The sequence below is a fragment of the Perca fluviatilis genome, chromosome 5, assembly GCF_010015445.1.
Source record: "Perca fluviatilis chromosome 5, GENO_Pfluv_1.0, whole genome shotgun sequence".
Taxonomy (NCBI): domain Eukaryota; kingdom Metazoa; phylum Chordata; class Actinopteri; order Perciformes; family Percidae; genus Perca; species Perca fluviatilis.
Genome location: NC_053116.1, coordinates 27341974 through 27362164, shown reverse-complemented (window position 1 = coordinate 27362164; position 20191 = coordinate 27341974). Strand labels below are relative to the sequence as shown.

General features: G+C 38.9%; 1 protein-coding gene across 6 annotated transcripts in view; it reads left to right on the top strand.

Annotated features, from left to right (window-relative positions):
- Positions 1–20004, top strand: part of LOC120559857 (solute carrier family 26 member 6-like) — a 38371-nt gene extending 18367 nt beyond the window's left edge. For all 6 annotated transcript variants that reach the window (XM_039801903.1, XM_039801900.1, XM_039801901.1 and 3 more), the window contains 10 exons: positions 963–1040; positions 2219–2314; positions 4152–4258; positions 4455–4524; positions 5702–5794; positions 14140–14253; positions 14532–14678; positions 15424–15478; positions 16533–16660; positions 18922–20004. In XM_039801903.1, the coding sequence (XP_039657837.1) occupies positions 963–1040; positions 2219–2314; positions 4152–4258; positions 4455–4524; positions 5702–5794; positions 14140–14253; positions 14532–14678; positions 15424–15478; positions 16533–16660; positions 18922–18945 (912 nt within the window). In that variant the 3' untranslated portion in view covers positions 18946–20004. The remainder of the gene's footprint in view (positions 1–962; positions 1041–2218; positions 2315–4151; positions 4259–4454; positions 4525–5701; positions 5795–14139; positions 14254–14531; positions 14679–15423; positions 15479–16532; positions 16661–18921) is intronic.
- Positions 20005–20191: the final 187 nt, after the last annotated feature.

Sequence of the window (20191 nt, the reverse complement as noted above, 5' to 3'; positions counted from 1 at the left end):
AGAACTAACAACGAAGTAAAGAAACGTAAAGGCAAAATATTAAACCCTCTCCGGTGGGAAAAAATCTGAATAATTTCAATTATATTTAGCTCCTGGTATTAGACTTTAAAATCAGAATCAGAAAAGGTTTTATTGCCAAATACGTTTTTTACACATACAAGGAATTTGTCTTGGTGTTGTTGGTGCAAGTCACACATTCTGTAAATATAAGAAGGATCAGAGGAATATAAACAATATAATTATACATATATACACACAGTATGTAATAACAAAAAAAAGAATAAGATAAAATAAGATAAGTAAAATAAGTTAAGTAAAAAGTAGCAGGGTAAGTACAGTGGCATGTAGAGCCAGATGTGTAGTGTGGAGAGAGTCAGGGTGGGTTCCAGGCCTTGTTAATAAGGCTAGTGGCTGAGGGGAAAAAACTGTTCATGTGGCGTGAGGTTTTGGTCCTGATGGACCTCAGCCTCCTGCCAGAGGGGAGTGGCTCAAAGAGGTTGTTTTTCAGATCAGTATTTTCATTCCAAAACTTGACTCTGCCCGTAGCTACAAAGCTGGGCTATCTTAAAGGTTATACAGAGTGAAGAAATGGGTCATAATCAACGTTACTCTGATAAGTGGCATCATCAAAAAACACTTAGGCAATCGATTTTCACTCACATCGTTGAAGTCCACCTACACAAACACAGATTCACTAAAAGGCTAAACTGATTTAATCTGACAACAGCATTAATCAGCTAAGGCCCATTACAGAGGAGAGGAGAGGCTTTAACTGATGATGCCATGACTCCTCTCATTATCATTAACCAATTCACTTTAATAGCCACTACATCATTCATGGTTTCTTCTTCTTTAACTCTCTTCCTCTGATCTCTCTCTCTCTCTCTCTCTCTCTCTCTCTCTCTCTCTCTCTCCTGATTTCCATTCATCATGCCTCTATCTTCCCTCTGTCTTCACTGCAGGTTGCCGGGGCTCTATCAGCAATAGTTATCCTTTTCATCACGCTCTGGATTGGAACTCTCTTTGAAGATTTGCCGAAGGTACTGTGTGTGTGGGGGTTTGCATGTGTTCGCATCTGTGCACAAGCATGAGCATACACGTGTCCAAGTTAATGGGTTTGCATAATTATAAGCCCTCCTCATCAAAATATAGACAACAGCTGAGGTAGTGTTGCTATAAGGCCAGCAACAGATACTTATTCATTTGTCTTTCTTTTTTTTTTTTTTTTTTTTTATAAATTTCGGTGGGTCACCATAATCCGGTTCCAGGAAATACATCAAACATGGCGAAACAACAAATAAAAAAAGAAAATAAATCAATAAAGACAGATTTCATCAAAAACTGTTTCGTCAAAATTTCATCTCTATTTTTTATGTAGTATACTTCCCTCAATCCTTATTGATTTTATCGACCCACCCCGATCACCCCACACACACACACACACACACACACACACACACACACACACACACAAAATAAAATAACGGGGTTCTAAAGACAGGTTCTAGAGGGCATCATAAATTTGGCTCCATTGGCTATCAAATTGTTTCTTTTTATTTTTGTCCTCTGACATTGATCTTTCAATACACCAATAATACTTCATTAGGGCCTTCCAATTCTCTATTGAAGGTGCTTCCTTATTTTTCCAGTTTAGCAAGATCAATTTTTTAAAGATAAGAGAGGAAAAAAGTATCTGCCAACTAGTTGGATATCTTATTCCCTCTATATCTTGAAAAATACACATTTTTGGAGAGAATATCATTTTTCTGTTAGTATACCAAGATAACCAAATCTCTATAGAGATTTGGTTATCTAAGTATACAGATACTTATTCAGCTTCAGACTAAAGCCACTAGGGCTGGTTTTATAAAATTTAAATTTTCTTTTGAATGGGAATGAAATCGATTCAGGAAATTAGTGACTAGCCTATCCAGCCCTAAAAGCCACTGGCTACTTTTGAGAACAAATGATTAAAACATCGGGGGCAGTGAATACATCACCCAGATGTATCTAAAGTCATTCATCTGAAAAGTGTAGGGGCTGTAAATTTAAAGTTATAATATGAAGATTATAACTATAAACACTATAAACACACTATAAACTTAGTTTGCTGCCTATTTAACTAGAGCAAGTAAAACAAACTAACTCACATTCATGTTTTTGGCCTCAAAACTGGAGCACTCCATATTAACTGTATTATATGTGACTCACTTTACAGGCAGTGCTGGCCGCCATCATCTTTGTTAACCTCCATGGCATGATGAAGCAATTTATGGACATCCCTGCACTGTGGAGGAGCAACAAAGTAGACATGGTGAGTGTCTTAAAAGGTAGTCAAGGAAATGGTTAATGTTTTGGGAAGATAGATTCATTAATATTTTGGTAACAGGATGTATAGATGTCCATATCTTTTTCTTTTAATATTAAACATTATCTTAAATCCAAGTGCTTCACAAGCTATTTGTCAGCGGTCTGTTCAGATAAACAGTGCTTTCTTCATGAAAACTTCTTCAGCACAAGAAACTCCTGAAACTAATAATCATTTCCTGTCATCCTCACTTATATTATACTGTGTTATGCTGACTTGCTAATGTTAGCATGATAGCTAGATGTTAGAATGTTAAACCAGCATGCTACAGACTGCCAGAAGTCTGCAGAATCCATACTGTACCCTAACAGTATGCATGTAAACTAGGGGCGGAACGGTTCATGTATTTGTACTGAACTGAAACGGTACGGGCGTCACGGTTCGGTGCATGAATTTACACGGAGAATACACGGTATAAAAATAAATAAAACTCATGTGCAAATTAACTAATGTAATGCAGAACTACTGTTAGATATGCAGGTTCTTCAGGGACACCTAATCTGTAGCCCCGTCTAAGTCCTTGGTGAAATTCAGAGGATCCTCGACATTGGAACAGTACTTTGACGGGCTCTGATGACGTAGCATCCTCGAAATTCCGGCTTCGGAGTATCCTTCCTTGACTTATTGGTACACCGTATGCAGCCAAGCTCTGCCTACGTATGCAGTTTTAGTGAGTCAGAGATAGCAGCACAGTGTTGCCAACTTATCGACTTTGTTGCTAGATTTAGCGACTTTACAGACCTCCTTAGTGACTTTTTTTTCCAAAAAGCGACTAGTGACAAATCTGGTGACTTTCTGTAGAAAAGACAGAGACTTTCTGTAGAAAAGACGCCAGTATTGTCCAGCAAGCACACAAGTTATTTCTCTCTTGTGGCCGCCAAAACGGTCTTCTGTTCTGTGACTGAGGAGCAGCCCCTCCCCTCTCTGCTCTCTCCTCATGTGCAGCAGCACTGCGCGGGCAGGTAGAAGTGGAGGGGCACAGGGTGCGGGGCCAGTGTAGGTACGAGAGACAGCGGGACGCGATGGGAGAAAGACACCGTTAAGCTGGCCTGGCCCTGGGCAATATATACTATATAATACTATTATTATGATTACTACTTAGCTTTAGCCAGGCAGGGAGCAGCTTTCTGCGGTGAAAAATGGCCGGTAGACGTCGTGATAACGTTAATTAATCAGGTAATTTAGTTTGTCTTTGCAGAGAACAGAGATGCTGTATTTTCTGATATTTTCTGATTTCTGATAGCTGATTGTCTTATTTTGTTTACAAGTTACAGATGGAGTCTGGAGATGATGTGGGGTACTTATTGTTTACTGTTTACATCTTACTTTACACACTTTAGGCTGTTGCAGCTAGCTCAGGGGAGAGACTGTATGACACTAGGTGGTACAGCCTGAGACATAAACAATAAATTAAAAATTGCCTTCTGCATTTTTGTTTTGCTTTCCCTCCATTGTACCGAACTCGTACCGAACCGTGACGTCTGAACAGAGGTATGAACCGAACTGTGACTTCTGTGTACCGTTCCATGATGAAATACACCTGAGGCAGGCTGATTGAGCTGCATTTAGGTAACAACATTGCCTTTTTCTGTGGTGCTGCAATCAAGTCAAACTATACGTGTTCCTTCACTACCGATAAGCATCTAACATTATCACGTTGCATTCGATTTCCATCAACACTTTTGCTTCTCATGTGTAATGCATGCTACATTTAAGTGTCGCTGGACTTGTTGAATGGTTTTACTACCCTTTGTTACTCATTATAAATCTCTTTTATCTTCAGCTGATCTGGGTGGTCACCTTTATCCTCACCTTGCTATTCAACCCTGACCTGGGACTGGCTGCTGCCATCGCTTTCTCCATGCTCACCGTCATCTTCAGGACACAGCTGTAGGAAGACATTACCACACACCCACAGTTATACACTGATAAACGCACACATGTTCAGTGGGAAAGTGTGTCTAGTGAACATTAAGATATTGATCACCACACCTAACAATTAAGTCAGTACTTCTCTGGAAGACAATACATAAACACAATGTATTACAAATTGCTCATATACTTCTTTGTTTTGTGTGCATTTCAGACCTAAATACTCCATATTAGGGCAGATACCAGCCACTGACATTTACAGGCCACTTGAGGACTATAATCAGGTATGACATGTTATATTTAAATAACCTGAATGCAGGGGCGAGAGTGAGTACTGGTCTGGAGAGGATTTTAACCATTTCCACTTTAAACCAACTAGTCCTAGCCTTAAAGATGTGATCTGCTAATCACATAACCATTTATCACATTACATACTAAACTTTGGTATTCATTAATGCTAATTTCGAAAAGCAAGAAGTGATTTCAAAAAAGTAAAGCAGAAGTTGACATTAAGAGCTCACTGCCAATATTTATTTCCGAAGGCACTTTAGGGCTGTCCTCGAATAAAAAAAATTTTGTATTTTGATTAGCACACCTAGTCAACGATTGGAAAAGCTTGGGCCACATTACTTCCTTTTTATGAGTAATTAATGCACACATACATCACTGAACAATTAATAAGACAAGGGAGAGAATACATTTCTCACTGATCTGTAATTTAAAAACAATATTGGTGTAACCCTAGTGAATTGGTGTGTAACATTTTGTTCATACCTAGCAGCATGTTGACAGTCAAAGTACCGTGTACCCAGGACCATGTGTGAAAGCCAAAATATGTATTTATATTTATTTAATTATATACAGTTAAGTTTTTATGGCACTTTTCAGTGTTTTAAGCCTTAAGTGTCGTGGCTCCACTGATGGTGATGATGGTCTGTCGGCTGTTCACGACATTCCACTTCCAGGATTGCTCTGTTTCCGTAAATTTAGCTGGATTTCACTCTTTTCAGCCGGATGTCCGTTACCTTCCGTTTTCTTCGTGTTGGAATTTTAAACTCCGGTCGATTTATGAGGACTTTAGTTAACTGGTACTCACGTTTCCTCCAGCACCACCATGAGGTTGACATGTGGTCTTATGTGAAATTTACAAAAAAAAATTATACACACATTCATGTCCCACTTAAGATGAACTGTAATAACTTTGGTGATCCCTTAACTTTGGTTTGTAACCAACTACCTTCAACACATTCCCATTAACATCAGCTGTACTTTAGGTTAAGTGCTATTAGCGAATTTTTGCATGCTAACATGCTACACTAAGAGGGTGAACATATTAAACCTTATACCTGCTAAACATCAGTATATTAGCACTGACATTGTGATCATGTTAGCATGCTGATGTTAGCATTTAGCTCAAAGCCTGTTCAATTGATTAACTCATTAACTGACGATTGATTTCAGGTGAAGCAGGTGCCAGGGATTTTGATCTTCCGTTCCTCTGCCACCATCTACTTTGCTAATGCTGAGATGTACCAAGAAGCCCTTGGAGAGAAGGTGAGGAGACACAGACACACACACACACACACACAGACCCTTAACCTACCATTACCTTATCACCCCTAAAAGCAGGTCTTAACCACTGACAGACAAACAGCGTTTAAAAAGAAAAGTGATGACTGACAAAATGTCCTCACACTCAAGGTCTAAAAGAAAAATGTGTCCTCATGAAAAATATAATAATAATATACAAATAAAGTTCATTTGTATAGCACCTTTCATACAAGAAATGTAGCAAAGTGCTTTTCAATAAGATACAGTAATTACATGACATAAAATGAAAATAATGAATCAATGTAAAATAAAATGGATAGAAAACATAATTATTAGTGCTGTCAGTTAAACGCGTTATTAACGGCGTTAACGCAAACCCATTTTAATGGTGTCAATTTTTTCATCGCAAGATTAATGTTCTTTTTGGCCTAGCAAACTTTGTAGTTTTTTTCGGATGGATGGATGCCAATTAGATTCTGAATGGAAAGTTTACTTTTAAAAAGTTGCCAAATGGTTCCATTGACAAGACCAAAGTGATCTGTGTGTTTTGTCGTTGTGAACTGAGCTATCATCGCAGCATGTCCAGTCTGAAATACCACTTGATGGCCAAGCACACAGCTGATGCCAATTCTCCCCCCCCTCGTCAAAGCCAGGCGACAAAAGCACAAAGCAAGCCAATCCACTTTTCCATGTTGATAAGAGCATTCAAATGAGAAAAAATAATTGGACAAAAAGAAATCAAGGGACATTTAGAATAGATAAAAATGTGCGATTAATTGCAAGTTAACTATGACATTGATGCGATTAATCGCGATTAAATATTTTAATCGTTTGACAGCACTAATAATTATTGGAAAATATGATGGAAAATACATACCTGACAACAGCAAAATTAAAATAAAATACATAGAATGCATAACATGAGATAGAAGGTAAAACCCACTGATATTGCACACACCAGAACACAAACAAACACAGGCATATTAATTTGTATTAATATATGAATGTGGATGCCCCCTAAAAACAGTATCGGACATACAAACACACCGTGAAATCTATATGATCATACAGATAAACACACCACAGCTAACACACACACACACACACACACACACACACACACACACACACACATACATACAGAGTAAAAGAAACGACCAACTCCAGCAACAGTCCGCCTTGTCACGATTTCCGTGCAATTAACTCCTTTCAACAACATTATTTCTGATGCACTAATAACTGACCTGACATTTCACCAATTCACACATCACGACCGTGACAGACATTGTTTAAAATGTCATCCCACCATTTTCTCCTCTCCTTTCTTCCATTAAACTTTTGTTTAACCCCCAGCCCCCCTTTCTCCTTCTCCTTCTCCTTCTTCTTCCTTCTGTCACGTCTCTTTGGGGGAAATAGGAAGACAAATTGAGGGAAGGTAGAGAAAAGATGACAAAAGATGGAGAAAGGGGGAGAAGCAGAGATTGAATAATGGAGGGAGATAATGGAACATCATCATTCATTAAAATGTCAGCATGTCAAAGCCAGAGGGTCGCTCTTTTCTTTGTAATCTTTGATGCACAAATAAGCTTTCATGGAGCTGTGGTTGACTGGCAGAGGCTGCAAGTTAGTGAGAAATTGCCACCAGATGAATTCTGGTAATTTTTGGATCTGGGTGAAAAGTGTTTCTACTCGAGCAGTCACTGAGGCGTGCAGACGACTCAAATTTAGGGATCATTTTCCAAGAAATAGTGATAGGTGCTGGGAATCACTTACTGCTTGTTCTCACTAGCATCAACTAAGCCAATGGGTTGCACTTGTGTAAAGGGAAACTAATGCTGTTATTGCATCAACTAGTGATGTCAGCAAGAAAAGATTTTAGAGGTAAATCATACCTTGTTTTTGCATGAATTATCTTATCTGTCATACTATTACATTATCTTGATGACTTAAAATGTCCTACAAATTGCTGAGCACTATTTTTCAGATACTAATTGTTATCAATTTTGTTTTTGGAGAACTATGAAGACTTTAATGGCTGTAATCGAATTCTGATCCACTTTGCAATTGCCAGGCAGACATTTACTTCATGGAATAAAAATCACAAAAACAAACCATGAAATTGTAATTGGCTGTTGATGAATGATGACCGTGACAATTTATTTAATTTCGCATTTCCTGGTTGCTCGTTAGTCCTTACTCATTGGCGGTGTCCTTACTTAATGGTGCTTTCTACACACGGTTTTAGTGGTGTACCGGAATAGCAAGCAACACAGATTTCGGTGCCACGTAAATGCCTTGCACTGCTCTCTGATTCTCCGAAACAGACATTAGAGGCAACAGAAGCATCGCTACATGTCACGCTAGTTAATACTAACAGTACACTTGGCAGCAGGTAACGTTGATGTTAGCCTAATGTTACCGTTAGCTAGTAGTAGCACTGTATTCAACACCGTTAAAATGCTGACAGCTAAACGGTGTAAAACAGTGGTGTAGTCTAATGTATTTTAGAGGGTATACTGTACTATATAAATATATGGACTAGAATGGACATATGGGGTCTGGGTGTTCTGTCCAAGGGAAATTTTGAGCGTCAAAGACTTCATTTCCTGCATTCTGATACACTTTAATGCACTAATTTACAAAGAGCCACAGGGGAGGCGCGACACACTAAGAAAAAATAACTCTTTATGCAGCTCTATTGATATCGGTAATTGTGCGTGTAGTAGGGTTAAAATGTATCGTTTCCTTGTCCCAAGTCAACAGAAGTCAGCATTATGTACAGTGGCCCTGAGAGGCCACAACACGAAACATTAAGAAACGACGCAAATAGACCACCGCCCACAACAATAAGAAAGCATATGCAAATAAGAAAACACATGTAAATAAGAAAACGCACACAAATAAACCTCAGCACGAACAATAAGAAAACGCACGCAAATAAGAAAACCTGCAATAAGAAAAACGCATGCAAATAAGAAACATGCAAATAAGAAAACTCATGCAAATAAGAAAACACACGCAAATGAGAAAACGCATGCAAATAAGAAAACGCATGCAAATAAGAAAACACACGCAATTAAGAAAACACGCAAATAAGAAAACACACGCAATTAAGAAAAACGCACGAAAAAAACACGCGAATAAGACCAAAGAAAACACACGCTAAACGCAAATAAGAAAACGCGACGCAAGAAAAACACACGCAATTAAACGCAGAAGAAAACGCACGCAAATAAGAAAACACACGCAATTGTAACGACGAATAAGAAAACGCACGCCAGAAGTAAAACACACGCATTAAGAAAACACGCACAAGGAAACACACGCACGCGAAATAAACCACTGCACGCTAACAATAACAAATACAATAGCCCAATAACACAGTGGCGTAAGCGGACACTTTTGGCGATGTACTACCAATATTACATCCGTAGTCTTCTATTGATTCTTATGCTTTAATTCCCGTGAAACGTCATATCGTGTTGCTAGTTGCCAAAGTACTGTCCTAATACAAGTTCGCATTTCACCAAGAACAGTTAAGATTCCCAGAAATGTTCTTGACCCATTTTGATTTTACCGAGGATGCATTGGTTGGGAACTTGAATGAACTTGGCAGCTCCGTATCCCAACATTCTTTTCGGCATTCAACGAGGGTCCAGTTTCCGGTACATAGACAGACCAACAACGTGACAATTGTAACAATTTTCATTTTATTCATCACTAAATTCACTTCTGAGAACGTTTTAGGCGAGAAATGAACGGTTTAGATTTCGAATATAGGCAGTCTTGCGAAAATCGTTGCAAAAATTGTTAAAATTGTTCCGTTGTTGGTCTGTCTACGTACCGGAAACCGGACCCTCGTTGAATGCCGAAATGAATGTTGGGATACGGGGGCTGCCAAGTTCATACAAGTTCCCAACCAATGCATCCTCGGTAAAATCAAAATGGGTCAAGAACATTTCCGGGAATCTTAACTGTTCTTGGTGAAATGCGAACTTGCGTGTTGGGACAATACTTTGGCAACACGATATGACGTTTCACAGGGACACAAGAACACAAGTCAATAGAAGAACACCGATTGAAACGCCAATGGTTGAGGCATGTGTGCATCACTTAAAAGTGTCCCCTGGAAACACTTCTGTTGTATTGTGGGCTATTTGCATGTGTTTTCTTATTGTTGCAGGCTGTGGTTTATTTGCGTGTGTTTTTTTACTGTTGTGTGCTGTGGTTTATTTGCGTGTGTTTTCTTATTTGCGTGTTTTCTTATTTGCGTGTTTTCTTACTTGTGTGTGTTTTCTTATTTGCATGTGTTTTTCTTATTATTGAGTGCTGTGGTTTATTTGCATGTTTTCTTATTTGCGTGTGCTTTCTTATTGTTGCGTGTTGTGGTTTATTTGCATGTGTTTTCATATTTGCATGTGTTTTCTTATTTGCATGTGTTTTCTTATTTGTGTGTGTTTTCTTAATGTTGCGTGTTGTGGCCTCTCAGGGCCACCGTAATTAAGGGAGGAGACAGGACCCAGCTAAAAACTTAGGAAATATGATCCTGAGTACTTAAAGTTAGGTTTCACCTGGTCGGGGTCCGAGGCTGCACCTCTGCCACAGCTGACTGAAACACTGCCTAGCTAGCTACAGTGCCCTCCACAATTATTGGCACCCCTGTTTAAGATGGGGTCATGGACTTCTAAAAATTCTCCCTTTTTTTAAACAACATAGAACTCAAATGCAAAAAGAGAAAAATCCAACCTTTTATTTAAGTATATTACTTTGGTGGTAAAAAAAAATTATGCGCATTTAGAAAAGAAAACTTGAAATCATGTGTCCCACAATTATTGGCACCCCTAACAATTCCGCTGAAAAATTTAATAGATTTTTTTTTAAATATATTTTTCTGTAGTTGCTAAAGTTGGTCAGGGTATCTAGGAACTTTTAAATAGTAATTCATGACTTCCTGTTTCCCTGGGGTATAAATATGACGTGACACAGAGTCCTAATTCTCTTACCCATTTGTCAACATGGCAAAGACAAGAGAACACACAATTCAAGTAAGGCAGGTGTGTGTCGACCCCCGTAAGTCAGGCAATGGCTACAAGAAAATAGCCACTTCGCCTTAACTTGCCCCGTATCTACAGTCAGAGGAATCATTAAGAAGTTTAAAACAACTGGAACAGTGACAAACAAGGCTGGAAGAGGTCCCAAGTTTATCTTGCCACAACGCACAGTGAGGAGGATGGTAAGAGAAGTAAAAAAAGTCCTAAGCTCACTGTCACAGAATTGCATCAAAGAGTGGCATCTTGGGGTACGAAGTCTCAAAAAAAAATTCAGACGCTCTCTACATGCCAACAAGCTGTTTGGGAGGCATGCAAGGAAAAGGCCTTTTCTCACTAACACTCACAAACGTAAAACGTCTGGAGTTTGCTAAGCGGCACTGGGACTTCAACTGGGATCGTGTGCTTTGGTCAGATGAGACTAAGATTGGGCCTTTTTGGCAACAAACACTCTAAGTGGGTCTGGCGTAAAACAAAAGATGAGTATGCCGAAAAGCACCTTCACCACTGTGAAGTATGGTGGAGGATCTGTGATGCTTTGGGGCTGTTTCTCTTCCAAAGGCCCTGGGAACCTTGTTAGGGTGCATGGCATTATGAATGCTTTGAACTACCAGGACATTTTAAATAAAAACCTGATGGCCTCTGCCAGAAAGCTGAAGATGGGTTGTCACTGGGTCTTTCAGCAGGATAATGATCCTAAACGTGGCAAAATCTACACAAAAATGGTTCAGCAGTCACAAACTCAAGGTCCTCCCATGGCCATCTCAGTCCCCAGACCTCAACCCGATCGAAAACCTGTGGGGTGAGCTAAAGAGGAGAGTGCATGAGAGAGGACCCAGGACTCTGGATGATCTAGAAAGATTGTGCAAAGAAGAATGGTCAAAGATCCCTCTCTCTGTGTTCTCCAATCTTGTGAAATGTTATAGAAGGAGATTAAGTGCTGTCTTGTTGGCAAAAGGGGTTGTACAAAGTATTAACATCAGGGTGCCAATAATTGTGGGACACATGATTTCAAAGTTTTTTTTTTTCTAAATGTGTGATTTTTTTTTTTTGTGATTTTTGAAGTAATGTACTTAAATAAAAGGTTGGATTTTCTCTTTTTTTGCATTTGGGTTCTATGTTGTTTAATAAAAAAGGAGAATTTTTAGAAGTCCATGACCCCATCTTAAACAGGGGTGCCAATAATTGTGGAGGGCACTGTATATGAAAACAAGTTTATGATAGGGTTAGGTTTTTTATTAAATATACTGTAAGTCTGTCAATAGTCAGGTGCCCATATGTACACTGAAACAGGTTTTACTTGCTGTACTCATTCTTCCAGTTCACACTGGCTATTAAAAGATCCCTTCCTAAAGGGATTTCAACGTACTGGAAGTGATGGGGACAAAATCCAGAGCCTTCCTGCAGCGCAAACATTTATTTAGAAGTTTATCTAAAGTTAAAATGAGGCTTCAGCCGTGGGAGTTAGACAAATATAGTGAAAGTGGATATCTTAAGTTACATCAAGATAGTTTTAAGTTTAAGATAAGTTTTAAGACAGACTTGAAAAATTGTGAACCTATACTTTAATGTAATTTACTCTAGAAGCTAAAACATAGAGCTGTGCTATTTGAAACTTTATTTAAGTTATATACTGTGTGTGTGTATGTGTGTGTGTGTATATATATATATATATATATATATATATATATATATATATATATATTCAGCAAAAAAAGAAACGTTCTGTCACTTTCAACTGCTTTTATATTTTAAGCAAACTTAACATGCAGATATTTGCATGAACATTAAAAGATTTAACAACTAAGACATAAACTGAACAATTTACACAGTGTGACTAACAGAAATGGAAAAATGTGTCCCTGAACAAAGGGGGGGTCAAAATCAAAAGTAAGCCTCAGTATCTGGTGTGGCCACCAATTGCATTAAGTACTGCAGTGCATCTCTTCTTCATGTACTGCACCAGACTGGCCAGTTCTTGCGGTTGTTGTTGCCATCCTGTACCTCTCCCGCAGGTGTGATATTCGGATGTACCAATCCTATGCAGGTGTTGTTGCACATGGTCTGCCACTGCGAGGACGATCAGCTGTGCTTCCTGTCTCCCTGTAGCGCTGTCTTAGGTGTCTCACAGTAGGGGACATTGCATTGTATTGCCCTGGCCACATCTGCTGTCTTCATGCCTCCTTGCACCATGCCTAAGGCCCGTTCACACAGATTAGCAGGGACCCTGGGCGTCTTTCTTTTGGTGTTTTTCAGAGTCAGTAGAAGTGTCTCTTTACTTTCCTAATTTTCTTATAACTGTGACCTTAATTGCCTACCGCCCTTAAGCTGTTATTGTCTTTTCAACCGTTCAACAGGGGCATGTTCATTAATTATTTATGGTTCATTGAACATGCATGGAAAACATTGTTTAAACCCTTTACAATGAAGATCTTTAAAGTTATTTAGATTTTTACAAAAGTATCTTTCAAATACAGTGTCCTGAAAAAGGGGCGTTTCTTTTTTTGCTGAGTATAAACAATACAAAGACAGTTACATAAGAGGAAGAAAACCTGTAAACATGTTCCCCCTTCCTTCTCCCACAAGGCCTAAATGGCCTAAATGGCTTTCCTGTGGTTGTGTCTTATACAGTTGTATGGACAAGCAAGACCTGCTCAGCTGGTTTATGGGTGGTTATTTTTTGTTGAGGAACTGGCTATACTGGCTGAGATTAACATTTGTGTTCCTGTGACTATTAATGAGTTAACCTCCCAATATTATGAATTATATATTTATCAAGACTCTTCCTTCTTACTCGTTGCTTTTATTTGTTTAGAATAGTGCTCATTTTTTGAAATGTTTACATAAATGTGGAAAGGAAATGCATCAGACAGTCCTCTCATTGACTACTTAATTCATCTTAAAAACATGTAAAAATTCTTTATGAACACAACCAGAAAGTGGATTGAAGTCTGTTGGGGAGATAAAAACAATCCGCACTGTAGGATGTTTGTTAAAATGGATCTATAGTTCATTGGTTTTAATAAGTTTCAATAGGATTTATTGCAAAGAACATATATCCTATAATTACAGTAGTAAGTACTCACATGCTCTTAAGAATTGGTGCAATTTAAATTTGGAATTGTTTTAAGATTTTTTTTTTTTTTTTTAAAGAGCCACAGAAGAATAAAAGAAGTAAATCAGTGGTGCATTGCAGTCATAATGAATTCATCAGGAGGAAGCAAGATTTGACTGGCTGTAGAAAATGTATATGAACTTCAATATTACCATGCATTATTGTCTTTTGCTGTATTTCTTTAGTCTGGCATTGACATTACCAAGATCCTGTCAGCAAAGAAGAAACTAGAGGCCAAAAGAAAGCGACATGAGAAGAAAAATGCCAAGAAAGCTGCCAAGAAGAACACAGTGGACATGGTGAGGATGACCAGAGTCATATTTACTATAAATGATTCAACGTTTCTTTTTTCTTTTTTTTCCTTTTGCTTCAACTTACTGAACACCTGCTAGGCTTGATCAAAATCTCAACACGCAACTGTCTTCTTATACAAATGCTTTTTTGTTTCAGTATTCAAACATTCCTAACGCTAAACCTTGATGTTCATTTGAATTCTTAAATCGCCGTCTAAAGCACAACATTTTATTTTGATTAACCTCTCACAAGTCTGCGCTGTGTCATGTCTCCTCCTGTACAGGAGGGGGAGCCAGAGAGGGAGGAGCAGAATGGCATTGCCGTCATTGAGATGGATGCTGAGCCTGACCCCTCGCTCCCCAGAGCCATCGTCCTCGACCTCAGCCCCGTCAACTTCCTGGATACTGTGGGAGTCAAGGCGCTACGCAGCGTATGAACATGGCAGTCGCATTTACACACATGTGTACACACACACACACACACACACACACACACACACACACACACACAGAGAGAGATGGCAATAATCAGTCATGGCTTAAGTAACTACACAAGAATTCAACTTCTTGTGTAGGTGCATTTGTGTGTGCATTATTTTAGTTAGCTGTTCTACAAATCTACATTTCAGTCCCTCCAGAAAAACGTGATTATGCGATTTACATAAGTCAATGCATAATCAGCCAATCACTTTTTTTTCTCTTTTTCATCAAACCGCAATTTTTGCAAGTTCCCGCAATTTCATCGCATAAAATTGCATTAATATCATGCATATTCCATCGCATTTTTTAAGAAAACGTGCCGCATAATCAAGGATTTTTTCCCGCAACAATCGCAAAAAAAAAACTCTTTTTAAAGAGACAGTTTGGCAGATCATTGATAGGAACTAATGAAAATTCCCCCAAAATTAGAGAATTAACTGGCCCTAGGAGAATAAGGCAAATACGAGATTACTGATTCTGCCCCTTGGCTGTGCTGTAGTCATTTCTTCCTGTTTAACCAACTCATGTAATTCTGCCTTTCTCATCTCTTTCTACAACAACTAGAACTTTCCTCCATTCGTCCCTCCCTTGCCTTATCATTTAGCTCCTCGTGCATTCAGTTAGTGTAAATTGAATTGTCAGACTAATGAAATGATCCCCAGTCTGACCTTTGCTCTGTGCTGCTGTCTGTTTCAGATCCAGAAAGACTATGGGGAGATTGGTATACAGGTTGTTCTCGCTTGCTGCCAAAGTAAGTCCCTCTACATCACTCGAAAAATAATACCACTGTGTGGATTTTTTTTGCAAAACAAATTGTTTTTTTTTCAAGAAATTAATCAGAAAAGTAAAAAAGAAAGTCTTGATTGCCTTATAACTCCATTTGCCTTTCTATTATAGACTTTTTAGATCCATTTGAGTGAAAATGCCCAGTGGGATTTCTTTGTCCTACATACTCCAACACATGGATGTATTTTTACATTCACGTTCCAGACCCGCTTAGCCACACACAATTTGAATTCATTCAACAACACTAGATGTTATTTCAGCCGTTTCCTGATGTTATTGTAACTTTTCTATGAAGGAAGTAGTTCAGTGTTGTGGTACGTTTTCCAGATATAATATGTAGTGGGTCATGACTATATGATAATGAATATGAATGTATATGTATGTATGAATGTGTATATATAGAATGAATATGATAATGAGTCCTAAGAAAGCTAAAAAAGAAAATGCTGAAATCTGGCAGTTGGGACAGTTATGTTTTTACTGTAATAAAGCATCTACTCTTTGTGTTTATTTTAACATAGTAGCCAAAAAAACTTAGGTCTGACTTGCTGGAACAAATGTGGATCTTCATCTGCAATGCTAGGAGCTGTCCAGTTTATTTCAGAGAATCAGCAGCTCTAATTAGCCTGTACGGAGTCAAAAGCCTGTAATGAGAAATTAAATGAAAAATAGTTTATTGTGAGTGACCGCAAAGGATATGTATACAGCCAGGAATTATAACGTGGTTCTATTAACACAACGACTACCCCTCCAACTCACCTCTATCTCTCTTTCTCTTTCTCTCTCTGTCGCTCTCTCTCTTTGTCGATCTTTCTCTTTCTCTCTTATTTACTTTTGGTCCATTTAATTTCTCCTACTTTAAATGTTTCACGTTATCCTCACAGATTTCTCTCAAATTCCCTTTTTGCATTTATTATCCTTTTTATGCTACCACGCTCATCTCCTGTCTTCCCAAAACCTTTCACGCACGACTTTGCCTGTGGATCCATTATTCCCTGTCTTTCTCTCTGTCTTTGTAGCTGGTGTTGTGGACAACCTGCAGACTGGAGGTTACTTTAACGACAAAGTGACAAAGTCCTGTCTCTTCTCCACCGTCCATGATGCTGTTTTGCACTGTCAGTCTGCCAGAACACACAGACAAAATGAGGTGATGTACAAGTGTGCAAGTTTACTCTTAATGTAAACCTCAATGTTACTTGACGCAGGTGTCTCAGGAGGAGGTCAAATAAAACATATACTGATCGGTTATAGTCATTGTTATACATTTTTATTTCTGAGTTTGGTATGCACTAAATGCAATTCTACCCATGAGCATCATGACCTGTTACTATGGAGAACATGCCATCTAGAGGCATATTCATATTATAATCTCTTTGTCGTTGGAATAAGGAACAAAACATTGCACGATTATCCAGTAACAAATGGGGGGAGTGTATTAAATGATTTATATAAAGCCTGACCTCTAACTTGTCAATAATGGCTACAGAATTTTTAACTCAGTGATTTAGTGTTTCTTACTGCTATGCTCCTTGAAACTCAAAGGTGACTTCTCTTAAAAAAAAAAAAAAAAAAAACTCCCTTAAAACTGCATTAATTGAGTTGCTGGCCTCTTGGGGGGCACAAGATGGACCCACAGCACTGACATCATTATATAAAGGTCATATGGTGATAGCTGTAAGTAAACCGTTGCCAGTATTCTGTACATGTTGGGTGGACCCCTTGTAGCTCGGTTTTTGGTCTCTACCAACTCCTGGCCCTTTAGCTGCTAAATGCTCCCCTATCTTCGCCAGCTAGTTGCTAACTGTGTGTGTTGGTGTTGGACAGGTAGTGTACAGTGGCTGGTAAATATTGTAATTGTAAAAACCAGTGATAACTGCAATTGACTGCAACTAAAAACCGCCTCACTGTTAGATGAAGAGTGAGGCCAGACTGTGATACACATTAGGGATTGGTGAAATCTAAAAAGTAAACTCTTCTAATTAACCCACCTGATCGCTGTCAGGAGGCCAAGTTCACTTAGCAGCCTGGAGTGTGGGAATGATGTATTAAGCTCTTACTATCTTAATGGACAATGATTAAAATGTTGTTTCTGGATTGGTTCATTGATCCCCACTCTGCAGCGTGACCTGGACTGCAAATTGATTGCACAAAGTGACATGGTTAGGGGGTGGGTGGAATAGGTATTTACAGTATTAGAGTAGAGTACTAGATTATTACATTTGTATGCATTTTCATGTATTTTGATGCAAAACAGTTAAACACAAATACCTAAACTGCATTTAGCATTTCACATCAGAAATACTGCTCATTCCAGCACACACCATCAATCTCCTTAACACATGGGCTGTGTGTGTGTGTGTGTGTGTGTGTGTGTGTGTGTGTGTGTGTGTGTGTGTGTGTGTGTGTGTGTGTGTGTGTGTGTGTGTGTGTGTGTGTGTGTGTGTGTGTGTGTGTGTGTGTGTGTGTGTGTGTGTGTGTGTGTGTGTGTGTGTGTGTGAGTGTTAATCTCATTTATACACCTGTGCTTGCATGGATGTCTGCATATTGTTCAGCGTGTGTTTTTGTTTCTGCCTGTTCTGTTTAAGTATTTAGTTGGGTGCGTGACTTTATGTCTCTGCTCCCATAGGAAAGATCTAACAGAGAACAAAGACGTGGCACTGGTCCATGAAATGCAGTTGACAGCAGTAAAGGCTTATCATGGGAAAGATAGGGAGCTCACACACACACACACACACACACACACACACACACACACACACACACACAGGCACACATAGGCACACATACAAATGGATAGGAGAATACAGAGGATGTAAGCAAGTGGATCAGGAGCATGAGGGTTAGTCAAGGGAACTGTGCAAAGAACAAGAACACACACAGTAACATGCATGCAAGCATGTGCAAATTAATGACTGCCCATACTGTATGAAGACATGTCACATGGAAATGGTTTTACATGAGATAAACAAGAGGTTGGTTTGGAAGTCCATCTGGCCTATAGTGTATCTTCAGTTCACTTAATTTTACACAAGCATTTCAGCATATCAGAACGCAAGTAGAGCCTCACTTTCATCCTTGGGATCCTTTAGAAATACTACATACAGTTAAACATAATGGAGTGAATGCGAGAGCCCACATGGTGCAAAGTGAAGACTTGAAATAGTTTGACTCAGAATAATTTTTCTGAGATTGTTGCATGCTGAGCCAAAGTTTCAGGCAACATGTTCACAGTCCTTTTCTGTTCCTCCTCATTAACCTCTACTGAGACTTCCCAGCCACTGGAGAGAAAAGAGAGATTATGGAACATAATATGAAAATCTTCCATCCTCCGTCCCACATGCTACCTCTGTTCTCTCTCTCTGGGTTTTCTTCTCTGTTTTGATCTCTCCTGTACTTCTGTTTTCACAGGAGATCACAGCGACACACTTGTGAATGCTCAGAGGAACGGATGGAGGGACACCAGACATTCTGTCTGTATGAGGATAAACACACACACAAACGCATTGAATGGGAATGTTCATTTCCTTTCCAAACAGTCAGTTTAGATTTTAATTTTCTAAGGAAGACATTTGATTTGGTGACGAACAATACACACCACATACTTCTGAAAAAAAAACCTGTACTAACTGAAACTGATGCTTCAAATATGGATGCAGGGTGTTCTCCTTTCCTGTCTTACTGGGACCGGCTGCTTTATTCACACTCAAGACTTCAGTCTGCATCTTGTTTATCTACAGACGTGTTCAGTGAATGTGTTTATACTGTATAAGATTGTTCTCTGAGACAGTACTTCTGTCGGACGTTGCAGATGCTCATTACAGTAGCTCAAGCACAGAGAATGTAGCGCCCCTGATGAAACTGCATATGTACAGATACAATCCGCCATGTTTTGATCAGGATGTTTTTTCCCCCAGTTTAAAGTTACACATGTACATGGGAACAACAAGATGATCATCATTTTTGAAATCATTTTTTTGTTCCCGTGTCCATGTGTGACTTTAATTTGTTTAACTGTTTGTTTCATTTTTAGAGAGAAAAAAAATGTCTGTAAGCAGTTAGAGGGGCGGGAAGGGATTAATTTCCACCACAAAGATTTGTAAACACATCAGTCCTATGGTAACTAAAATCAGGTATGAGTCATTGTTTATTGGAAGAGGAACACTGAATCATGTTTAGTCATAAAAAAAACTAAATTTTCCAGTAATAGCTTTTATTTAAAATGCCTTTTATTTTCCTTAGAACAAAAACGGACATCCTTTTCTCTACCTATCCTGTCCTTCTTTGTTGGCTGTGTTGTTTTCCCCCTTTGTTCCAAGATAGGGACGGGTGGAAGTGAGCAGGCTTCCCCTGGCCTGCTGACTGATAATATTGTCATTTGTTTTTGCTTTGTCTCACCACTCCCTCACACATCATACTGTCAGTTAGTCAGCCTGCATACTGACTGACACTCTATTGTTATCTCACTTTACCTAATTAAAACATTTAGCATCATTTGCATGTGTGGACTCCCTATTTTGTAACACACTTTTGAGACAGGTTGTGGCTATACTCCATGTTAAAAGTAGCTATTGTATGCACACAAAAAAGCAGTATTTCAAAGTCCTCTTGGGGCATAGCTTTCGAGTGTTGCACCTATAACCACACCCAAAAGTCACAATGTACTGACCACGGCCTTGAG